We start from the raw sequence: 12335 nt of genomic DNA, 5'->3' as shown, positions 1-12335 counted from the left end.
ATATGAGTTTAATGAGCTCTTTGCTCTAGAACTTTTATTGTGATAAATTGTGTTGCACTATATTTTTCTTTTCTTTCCTGCATACCATACTGAGTGTACCAGCTGCATCTTACCAGATTCCTTGCCTGATCAATACCACACAACACTCAAGAACTCCTCTCAGATGTGGTGTGTTTTCTGTGATGTCCTTTTGAGGGGTTGAGAATCTCCTCACGCCAGCTGCATCTCCTCTTGGTGATATTTATTTGTATTTTTATCACATTTATTCACTATTTGAGTATTTGATTTGGGTTTGTGCTCAAACTTCCTGAATCACCTTAGGAATGGGGTATGGTGGCAGACCCTACAGGATCAGAAGTTGAACAATCTATGTTATTCAGAACAACAGCTCTAGCAGTGTGAGCTAAAGCAGCTGATGGGTTGCAGTGCACAATGTATACTAACAGCGTACCTCCAAGGGATATCTATTTTGCTGATTGTATTTGTAACTTTGAAAGCACTTCAAGAACAAAGTAATAATATTTACTGAGGGCGTTGAATTACTGAGGCCAGGTGACATTAAATAAAAGATGAACAGAACATGGGCAACCTCACTCTACTACTCTAGGTTAGAAGAAAATGGGTGCCACCTCTGCTGCTCTATGAATTACACAGTTATAACTGCGGATTGACACGGAAGCACTATTATTATTTTTAGACAAATATTCTTGGTACTATCTGGATGTTATACATATTCATCTTATTAGACTTGATCTGTGTAATCTCATTTATATAGATTGTACAGGAGGCAGTAAATATCTTCTACTGTATGTACCTATCTATTTAAGCAGATGATGGCTTCTTCAGAGTCCAGTCACCCTGAAAGAGACCCTGTGTGATTTAATGCATTTTGCTTTTTCAATCTGCATTATAAAACAAGCTCTAAATCAGGAGTTTTTTGTTCTGCAAATTCGTTGCTTATCATTTTGCTTTAATTACCACTAAGTAGTATGTCTCACTACTAGGACCAGTACATATTGTGGTTTGATCTCCCTCAGATCTTGTGCTTTTTATAATTACATTTTCTTTTATTATTCACCTCATTCTGTCTCTTAATAAATGTATAACTTTTTAACTCACTTAGGTTAATACATCACAGATACATTGTATTACGTTAATATATCTATTTTGCAGCTCTTTGGAAGTCCTTTCCCATTGTTTTTCATTGTATACATATTAAAAGTTACTTTGTCTGGGTCATTATACATCTCTAAAGGGTATTTAACCCACTTGGACTATATAGGAGTGCACCTCATCTACAGGATGGCCTTTTCTCTCTCTTCATATTGTAATAGAGATTAAATAAAACACGTTTTCTGACAAACACAGTTAAAAACAAGGTGAAGCAAAGCTGTGACAGTACTGCTAGCCAACAGCTGGTTTAGCTCACACTGCTAGAGCTGTAGCCTAGAAAAGCAGTGGTTGTGGATTCTAGTCCTGTTGGGTATGAAACCATTACAGTCATTAGTTGTATTTGGAAATTCTATTAGAAAGTGTGGGATGGGACTCATTTAAAATAAACTTTCAATAGCCATTACCATATCTCTCAGGTGTGCTTCCTTTTCAGCACAGGCATCTCTCCCTAATTTGTTTTAGGGTACGTATATATATATATATATACATACCCTCAAACAAATTAGGGAGAGATGCCTGTGCTGAAAAGGAAGCACACCTGAGAGATATGGTAATGGCTATTGAAAGTTTATTTTAAATGAGTCCCATCCCCCATATATACATATATACACACAATTGGCGACTACTAATACAATTAGAAATCTCTCTCTCATTTTTGATATGTGGTGTGTTATTTTTTAGGCTATTTGACGACGTGTCCCCATGATAATGTGACATCACATGACGACCCTTCGTCATGACAAAGTGATGTTGCGATGACAAGGTGACATAGCTGGAAGAGATGCTGGAGATGAGGAGCAGAAGAGGATGCCAGAGAAAATAACTTTTCTTCCACCGAGCCCCGACATACTTGCAGCCGGCCAAGGGTGTCCAGATATTGTATTGCAGAACAAGTTCCATATTGAAGTAGTAGGTCTATGATTTAAGGCAGATTTTGTTGACTTTTATGTATTTTACGCGTTTATAAGTTGAATATTTAACGATCCTGCTATAAACCAGGGGTGTGCAGCCATTTCCTGATGCGCCCCCTAGCTGCTCTCCATCCCTGCTTGCACCCCCTCCTTACTTGTCTTCAGCATCAAATGACGCCGCTGGTCACGTGACATCTCGTTACCATGGCAACGTGATATGTGGCGCCGTGTTGCCATGGCGACGCGTCACCGAAGACAAGGTAAGGGACATTGCAGAGGCCTCACGCAATCCCCCGGCATTTCATTTAAATGCCTTGGGGGAAGAGTGCGGGGCCTCTGTAACCGCCTCGCTCCCCCCTGAAAAACCTTGCGCCCCCATCTGTTTGCACACTCCGGCTATAAACAATAATAATCTTGCTCTTACATGATTGGTAGTATTATACTTACTTGATTGGTAGCTATTATTGTGGTGGTGCAAATGAAGAAAATGGTTAATTTATGTGATGGTAGGAGTGATGCAAATGGAGGAAAGAGTTGATTTAACAATTGTGCCATGAAATCCCACCTAAAGTGTCACAGGGTTCATTCTTCCAGGAACATATATCCAAACCAGTGAGCAGGATAGCGTGATCATGTCGGCTGCCATCTTTACCCATCAGTCCGGACTGCCACTGGCAGAAACTGCTCAGCGTATGGTCAGCATGGTGATTGATAACAAGCCCAGCCTGCTCCAAAGAAAAGAGAGAAGTTAGAAATGCCAGAAGAATGAGAGTTACCAGTGTTTCCAAACACTGCATGAAAAAGTTATAATTCCTTATTTATTATGCTTAGAAGGTGTATTCTCCATGTCTATTCCCCAAACTTCTACTCACACTCCCAAAGGTGCAAGCTGGGGAAGGCAGGGAAAATTGGAGTAAAGTACTTTAATACATTGCAGCATGAAAATGTCCCACCTTTGCACCAAAATTGCTTTGATACATAGACCCCTTAATGTGCATCGAATTACATTTTACAGGGCCTAAATACAAAGCCCATAATATAGTAAGCTAGCTCCAATTTTGCAGAGAAGTTGGAGAGAAGTTACTTGAAATAAACCATAATGCCGTATTTTCTAGGGACTACTATGCCATAAGACAACATCCAGCACAGAAGGACCTCTTATGGACCATTCAAAAACAGAATGTAACGTATCTTCCAGCCCCAGAAGATGTCTTCTGGCATAGCACTGCTTAGTAAAATATCGGCCTACATGATCCTTTTACGAGGACATGAACAATCTGACAAATGCATTTCTTAAATTTCAGGCCGATGGTGAAGCATAGAACTGATTTTCACTCATTCACTGCATTTCACTAAAAAACGTCAACTTTATTCAGAGCCCACATACTGGAATATGGTAGTCACAAGTATTAAATGGTCCAGTCCTGTGGAAATTCTAAACTCAAGGAGGTGGGGTTATGCCTTCACAAGCAGAGTAGCATACCTTGAATTCCTCACTAATTAATGCAATTTTCTCTGAAATCACTCAAAGTTAAAGCAGGTGTTTGATCAAAAGATAGTCTCTCCTGCTCTTTGTTGGCTGGACAGAGTCCAAGTGGTAAAAAAAAAAGAAGGTTTTAAATGGAAAATAATTAAACCGCCACAGAAGCACTGATTGTTTCTTCACATAAAGTAAGACATTAAGGTAAAAATAATAATAAAGCTGTCTGACCCCACTGACTCTGCTGAGCAAGGGACCACTCTAGTTATTTCCCATTAAAAATAAAGATATGCTATGGTACTGTAGCACTTTACTCGTTCAGTGCCAAATGGACCTGCCGAGCTGGGTTTGTATGACCTTGTGGCAGCCACTTTCTTTATCTTACTGTGACTGTGGTACACAAATGTATCTTAACAACTTACTACAATTCTCAGTACTGTACTTGTATATTCTTATATGCACTGCACATAGTAACTACTCTAATTACAGAAAACTATATCGTCATTGATGCATACCAGGAGGGTTAAAAGGGTTAAAAAAACAAAATAGGGAAACAAGATGATATTCCATCGCATTTCATATTTCTAAATATTTGAAAGCAAATAATTAGAACTATCATCACTATTGTCTTAGTAATGAACATCTTTGAAATGTGCTACATTGTTTCCATCACGTTGATAATTTTTTAAGTCCATGCCAATTTTTTTGGTGTGTTGATTGCAACAGCTATCAACAAAAGAGAAGCTAAAAACATTAAGAGCAGCTGCAGATGTTTCCTCCCAAATAAACTTAAAAACATATCTCCTGATCCCCATATTCCTGGCAAATCTGATTAACCCCCAAGAACTATTTAGTTATGCTGGGGAAAAATATGCTCTCAAAATAAGCTATTTAACAATTTACTAAAGGACACATTTGTGTCATGCTCTGCTAGTTCTGTACCCAAAAGTATTTAAATAATAATCAACCATAGACAAATACTCTCTTATAAAAGATATGGCCCTTCCTAGAGGTCTGCGTGCTAATGGAATTTGTGGAGTAAAATTGATGCACAGATAGCACAAATTACATTGCGTTTTCTTTCTCAGTGTGTATCTTTACTATCAAAAATTTTCATAGTCAAATATATTGGTGCATACAGATGGGATACACATGTTGCACACGTATAAATGGCAGGTACTAAAAATTAGTATATTAGTATATCTGTTTAAAAAACATTTGAACCTGGCATAAATCATAATAAATCTGTGTATAGTGTTAGCACAGAACTAAGTTGCTATGTATAAAGCAAACATTTATTTGACGCAGCCACAATTGTTTAATTCTACAAGTTAACTAAAAAGTATTATAATGTCACATAACCCAGGGGGACGCAAACTTTTTTCCCTGCGCCCCCCTGCCGGCTGTCCCCTCACTCCCGCGCCCCCCCCCCCAACTCCAACTTACCCGCGCTCCGGCGTAATGACGTCACGTTGCCATAGCAACGTGACGTCACATTGCCATAGCAACGTGACGTCACATTGCCATAGCAACGTGACGTCACATGACCTCGCAGCGTCATTTTTACGCCGGAAGCCACGGTGAGTTAGGTTTACAGAGGCCCTGCAGCTCCCCCGGCACTTAATTTAAGTGCCTTCGGGAAGCGCGCGGGGTCTCTGTAAATCCCGCGCCCCCGTCAGCAGTCTCGCGCCCCCCCTGGGGGTCGCGCCCCCCAGTTTGCGCACTGCTGACATAACCTACAGTACGTACTATGCACATTTTATGAAGATTTGTAAAATATTTCAGATGGGACCTTGCACATACCGTAGACACAAAGATCATAACGCCATTTATAAATTGCATATACTGCCATTCTGTTGAAATTGGCAACATGTTAACGTATTCTGGCAAAACAGTTTCTATTCCTGAACGTTATTGAAAATTTTCATGAAAAAACTAAATTGAAGAAACGTGTTTTTATGAAACCTCAAGATGTAACAATTTGCTCCATAATGTGGAGCAAACCTTTTTTTATTTTAGTCAATTCAAGTTGGATTTATTTGATTTAATTAACTCAAAAAGAAAGGAACACTGCACTATTTACAGTTTAAAATGAATATATCAAAATATGAAAGTGGTATTGGCTCTTCCCATTTTTTTGTTTTAATAAATGCAGCAGTTCCTTGCCTTTAAAGCAATATAATTTTCTATGTTGCTGATCGATCCGTTCTCCTGTGATCGATCAGCAAAGATCCTGCCTCCCAAGGAAGTGTAATACATTAAAACACATTCAAAGGGCAAAGAGTGGGTGGAGGGAGGGGGGGGGGGAGAATAAAATAAAGATTGTCACCCCGTCTTCCCCTCTCCTCATGTCACACCCCTCCTTGAGAAAGGGCAGTCTATGCCCGAAACGCGTGGGAGGAGGTTTCTCATTCTCGTTTGTCCTGAGTGTTCCCTTTATGTAGTTTAAATAAAAATGTCCTGTTTTTAAACTATCCTGGTGAGTCCCTGTCCTCTTGAGTGGCTGCAGCTTCGATCTCTTCTTTTTTCTACTGACACACAGCATAACCTGATGGCACTATACACTGACACAGAGCATAACCTGATGGCACTATACACTGACACAGAGCATAACCTGATGGCACTATACACTGACACAGAGCATAACCTGATGGCACTATACACTGACACAGAGCATAACCTGATGGCTCTATACACTGACACAGAGCATAACCTGATGGCACTATACACTGACACAGAGCATAACCTGATGGCACTATACACTGACACACAGCATAATCCGATGGCACTATACACTGACACACAGCATAACCTGACGGCACTATACACTGACACACAGCATAATCTGATGGCACTATACACTGACACACAGCATAACCTGATGGCACTATACACTGACACAGAGCATAACCTGATGGCACTATACACTGACACAGAGCATAACCTGATGGCTCTATACACTGACACAGAGCATAACCTGATGGCACTATACACTGACACAGAGCATAACCTGATGGCACTATACACTGACACACAGCATAATCCGATGGCACTATACACTGACACACAGCATAACCTGACGGCACTATACACTGACACACAGCATAATCTGATGGCACTATACACTGACACACAGCATAACCTGACGGCACTATACACTGACACAGAGCATAACCTGATGGCTCTATGCACTGACACAGAGCATAACCTGACGGCACTATACACTGACACAGAGCATAACCTGATGGCACTATACACTGACACAGAGCATAACCTGACGGCACTATACAAGTACACTGACACACAGCATAACCTGACGGCACTATACACTGACACACAGCATAACCTGACGGCACTATACACTGACACACAGCATAACCTGATGGCACTATACAAGTACACTGACACACAGCATAATCTGATGGCACTATACAAGTACACTGACACACAGCATAACCTGATGGCACTATACACTGACACACAGCATAACCAGACGGCACTACACACTGACACAGTAATGTTAGGCTGAGTCCATAGTGACTTTAGCCGTGCGGAGGCGCGCTGAGGCTGAGGGAAAGCGGGTGCTTTCCCTGGCCTTAGTTCCCGCGCCCTCTGGGGGCGTGTCGGAGGCGGGCCAGTGACGTCACAGAGCTGGTTCGTCCTCATTGGGTGAACCGCTGACGTGACCGGCCCTGCGCACCCGTGAGCGCTCAAACTAAAAAATGTTTAACAGCTACGCCTCCGCACGCCTGCGGACGCGTGTGTGAGCCCCTGCTAAAGCCGCTCTCATTGCGGCTGCAGGGACTCACTGACAAGCGTCAGCGCGCCTCAGCACAGGTCTGAATTTGATTTGTTTCCTATTGTGGCCTTTTGACAATGACACTGGTAAATTCTGGCTCCAAAACCCAGTCCGGCTGACCACCCCTGGCCTATTGTGCTCTAAGCAGGACCTGCCCTTCCCTTATCCATTGCCCAGGCAATATGCACTCCCTTATCTTCCCCTTGACCTGTGACAGCGAGGAGAAAACACATGGCGGTCAAGAATTCTGCTCTGCATGATCCCTGTCAAAAAGAAAAAAATATCCCAATCTTTTAAAAAGAACCCATAAACAGAGCTATGTTTGCTTTAAGCATACCAAGGATACTGGTAGCTTTGTGACACTTTCCATTTAATACCAAATTATACATAAACATATCTGCAAAGATTCTAAAAGTCTCCCCAATATGTGCTTTTCTTTCATCTAAAAAAAAAAGTAAATTGTTTTTACCTGTTCGTCTTCTAGAAGAATTAGACCTACAATGGCAATGTTAATGTTTCCTCCTATTGTTCCATCTTTGAACAAAGCAGACACCTAAAGAGTATAAATGAAAGAGCAACATTGTGTTCACTATTTAACTATTAAACATAACACATTTAACGCCGTTGCAAAAGCGCCCATGGCCACGCTTCCAAAATGTCATATAATATGTGGATCTTTAAGCTCTCATTTCAAACGAAGGAAGTGTACAAAATACAAGTTCATTTCAAAACTATTTTAAAGCAGCAATTCAACTCCAATGTTTTTTATCCTACCTGGACCGTGGGTTTCATAGATATTTGTGGGTTTTTTATGCCTGTTATGACACAAACATGTTAGGGGAGTATGGAGGAGCTCCCCCGGTTTAGCAAGGCTAACAAAAACCACAAATATCTTTAGCTAGGCTAAAAAAAGAACAAAAGCAATAAGGTGAAAGTGCTGCTTCCATGCAATTTATATAGTCTTTAAAACATCTTTATTAACAAAGCTGCATTGTAAATCTGGTGGTTCAAGAGTCTTAACAATGTATTGAAATCAGGCCACTTTTGTATGTTTCATATCTAAACACTAAAGCAAAGCTCTTTGGGATTTATTTTAGAAGGTGTGATACAATGTTTAGGTTCCAACCATTTAAAAAACAGATTTGTTTTTATTTCTTCTGTAAGATTGTAAGTACAGTAAAAAAGAAGTGGGAATCCATATCATAACACTTCTATTACTCAGATTACTCAGTATATTAAAGATCAATGTGAAAATTTTGTATGGCTTGGAAACATTTCTTTTGTTTTTGGAGGAGGGACTTTTGTAAATGAATGAAGTAAATTTAAGTTAGCGGTGGTCTCAGCCCATCCCTGGCAATGCTATGAGCTGCTGGCATGGATTACGCTAAACTGTTAGTGCAGGTAGTTTATAAAGACAGAACTATTTAACCCTTGAATAGCTGTAACTGGTGTATACACCTTCTAGGTTTCTCCAAACCGATTCAATTTGTTTTCAAATCCTTTTATGACCGGCCTATTTCCTAAATGTTTTATAAGAGTAGCAGTACAATCTGGAACACAAACACAGTTACAAATACACGGGGAGTGTGGTGCACCATTTTATACGCATGGAAAGATTATATTCTTGGCTTGATAAATAACTTTCGAAATGGTAAAGCAGTAAAAGTGCAGGACTAAGACACTATTGACGCGGTGCAGGAGATTGCCAATCTATCTACCAGTATTACTAAGGTAAACAAGCAAGAGTACCTCCCAGCATATGAGTGAGAGCTACAAGGGGAATAAACACAGAGTAACCATATTATTTGGCACAAGTTAATGTCTGAATTGAAGTCTGTTTTGTTGTATGGCGAGTATTATGAGTGGCTTGTTTGTACTAAAAAAGTTCCTGTCTCCCATTATTATTCGATCTGCATAACCATGCCCAGCCTACACAGATCCAACAGCCTGAAAAGGTATTGGAGACTAAGCACAGCCATGTATATGCCCAAATCAATGTAATCTCTTTAGAGTTGGCAAGGAGTGTTACAATAATATTCGTCATTAAAATATTAGTGAAGCTCTGATTGTAAATCAGTCCTTTAAAAAATATTTTTTATTATGAAATGGTTTCATTAACACAATGAAAATATTAAACAAAAGCTGATCATTTGCAGAAAAACGACAAAATAAGATTGTGTTATAAATAGTATTCAACATGAGAATACAATAAGATTTCATAGCAGTGTGACATTTTTGACTTTTTGGTAAATGTGTACATTTCACAACTCCTTAAAAGTGTGTCATGTTTCATTGAGCCCACATTTCAGTTTATCTCCTAAAGCAATGATTTCAGATTGGATTTGGGTTACGCCAACAACTGGTAAAGTACAATGTGTAAAAAATGATCTACCCAATAGGACTCAACAAGAAATGCTATCCTACCATATTGAGTATTGTCAACACGTAGGTCGTGATGTTTTCATGTCCATGATTTTGCATCATCTTCTTGTCAATGACCACAAGAGTCTCCACATTTAAAGGCTTATTTCTCGAAGGCTTAGTGAGTGATCGCTTGCTTCGTGCATGATATTTGTATTCATCCGGTAAAATGTAAATGTCTTCTTTGGGAGGCTTAGGCATGTCTGTTAACAGTATTTAAAAGAAAAAAATAATAAACATAAATGCATTTGAAGACCATCAATTTAACAGCAATTGGTAGAGTTAATACAGAACATTTTAGAACTCTTGCGCTTAACAATCTTCACCCATCAGTGCAGGAGGCGGAGGGTTTGCAACCCATCAATAGGAAAAGAAGAAAATCAACAATTAAAGCTAACATATGAAGTATAGGCCCATTTAGTTGAAATAGATGGGGGAAGCTAAAGGAAAGCAAATATGTGGGGGGCAAAAGTAATTCAGCTAAGACTAACACTACTGGAACACTATAAAAATTAATTCGGAAAAACTGTTGAGAGAAATGATAAGTCTCCATTAAATGTGTCAAAAATTTGGAGGTGCAGTTGGTCTCCGACATTGAGCCCATATTTACTAAGCTATGCCACTCCATAAGAGAGCTTCCAATTCCAGAAGACATCTTGAACCCCATTAGTAAATACAGGCAGCATATATTTTCATATGAACATTTTCAAATGTATTTGAAATTCCACCGCCCCCTTGCACTTAGCTATTGCGGCCGGCTCCTTGCATGTGCCCCCCTCCTCCTTCTGAACCGCAGCGTCAAATGACGCCGCAGACGTCACCAACATGATGTCGCACTGCGTCACATTGTCATGGTAACGCGAAGTCAGGATGTCACTTGACGCTGCAACGTCGCATTGCCATGGCAACGAGACACCATGGTGAAGTCCACTGCGTCATTTGACGCTGCGGTTCAGAAGGAGAAGGAGGGCGGCAGGTGAGGCGGTGGCCGCAACAGCTAAGTGACCCCATCAGCCCCGATAGGCACGGAAGTACGGCAAAAGTATAGGGGGCAGACATATTTGCTTCCCCCAAATTTTGCCACAGTAGGCCTCGGCCGAATGGGAAATCCGCCACTGAATAGGTCATACCTTGGTTTATCACAGTAACAGAGCAAATTACAAATGACAGATTATAATATAATGTTACACATAATTCATGGACCTGGAAAACTCTGACTCTAATTACATAAAAAGTAAGACATTTGAACATAAATGAAGCTAAATTTGAAGCTTAAAGCTTTTATTTACTTTTTTTGATCAGCAAAGTTGATGTTTTTTCTTATATAATATTATCTGTATGTGTAAACATACACACAAATCCTAATATATAATAATAATAATAATAATAATAATAATAATAATATAAGGAAATCCCATTTTTATATAGTTGTACCCCTAACATTCCCCCCCTCCTCCAACTGTATTGTAACCAGCTATGTGGCGTCCACATCCCCAAACCTAAATGGGATCATATGTGCAGCTGGACCATATTCCATCCTTGTACATAATATGTCGCAAAACAAGCAGCCACTTTACCTTTTGTTTCAACATTTTCCCCTATATACTCTAGAGTGTAAGCTCTCACAAGCAGGGCCCTCATCACCTTCTGTATCTGTTTGTGCATGTTTGCCTTTACATAGTATGACCTTCCGTTGATGTAATATACAGAGCTCTGTACCCCCATTGTACCACTCCTCCTCCTGTGTTCCCCGTCCCAGTTTTCAGCAGCATGGGGGACAGGAGCAGTCTTACAGTAGTACTTCCTCCCCCAGGTGAAAGTCTGTGACTTATGATTGTGTGTTGTGTCTCTCTGTGTTGGGTGTTATGATTGTGTGTGGTGTGTGTTGTGAATGAGTGTGTGTGTTGTGCCTGTGTTGGTTGTGATTGAGTGTGTGTGTTGTGCCTGAGTTAGTTGTGATTGCGTGTGTGTTGTGATTGAGTGTATAAGTCTGTGGTTGTGATTGATTGTGTGTTGTGTGTGTGTTGTGATGTTGTGTGTGTTGTGAGTGAGTGTGTGTTGTGTCTGTGTTGGTTGTGATTGATTGTATGGTGTGTGTGTGTTGTGTCTGTCTTGGTTGTGATTGAGTGTGTGTGTGTGTGTTGTGATTGAGTGTGTTTTGGTTGTGATTGATTGTGGATTGTGTGTGTGTGTTGTGTCTGTGTTGGATGTGTTTGAGTGTGTGTTGTGTTGTGTGTGTGTTGTGATATTAGTGTGTGTTGTGTGTGTTGTGATTGAGCTTGTGTGCTGTGTCTGTGTTGTGATTATGTGTATGTGTGTTGTGATTAAATGCAGTGGTGCGCAAACTGGGGGGCGTTACGGTCTCCAAAGCTTGGCGCTTCGGGAGACAAACAAAATTGACTTTGAAGCACGCTCAGCAGCAGTCAAATGCACACACACACACACACACACACACACACACACACACACACACACAGCCACACAAACACACACAAAAATAGCCCCAATACATGCCCCCCCGCTCGTGCTTGCAAAATTATGCAGGACACAC

At 40.4% G+C, this 12335-nt stretch overlaps 1 protein-coding gene across 3 annotated transcripts in view; it reads right to left on the bottom strand.

The window, feature by feature from the left end:
• Positions 1–12335, bottom strand: part of ADAMTS16 (ADAM metallopeptidase with thrombospondin type 1 motif 16) — a 228314-nt gene that overhangs the window by 123307 nt on the left and 92672 nt on the right. For all 3 annotated transcript variants that reach the window (XM_075586023.1, XM_075586024.1, XM_075586025.1), the window contains 3 exons: positions 9788–9987; positions 7833–7916; positions 2650–2809 (listed from right to left, as the gene is read on the bottom strand). In XM_075586023.1, coding sequence (XP_075442138.1) covers positions 2650–2809; positions 7833–7916; positions 9788–9987 — 444 coding nt within the window. The remainder of the gene's footprint in view (positions 1–2649; positions 2810–7832; positions 7917–9787; positions 9988–12335) is intronic.

Source organism: Ascaphus truei, chromosome 2, assembly GCF_040206685.1.
Source record: "Ascaphus truei isolate aAscTru1 chromosome 2, aAscTru1.hap1, whole genome shotgun sequence".
Lineage (NCBI taxonomy): Eukaryota > Metazoa > Chordata > Amphibia > Anura > Ascaphidae > Ascaphus > Ascaphus truei.
This window is presented reverse-complemented; position numbering and strand designations above follow the sequence as displayed.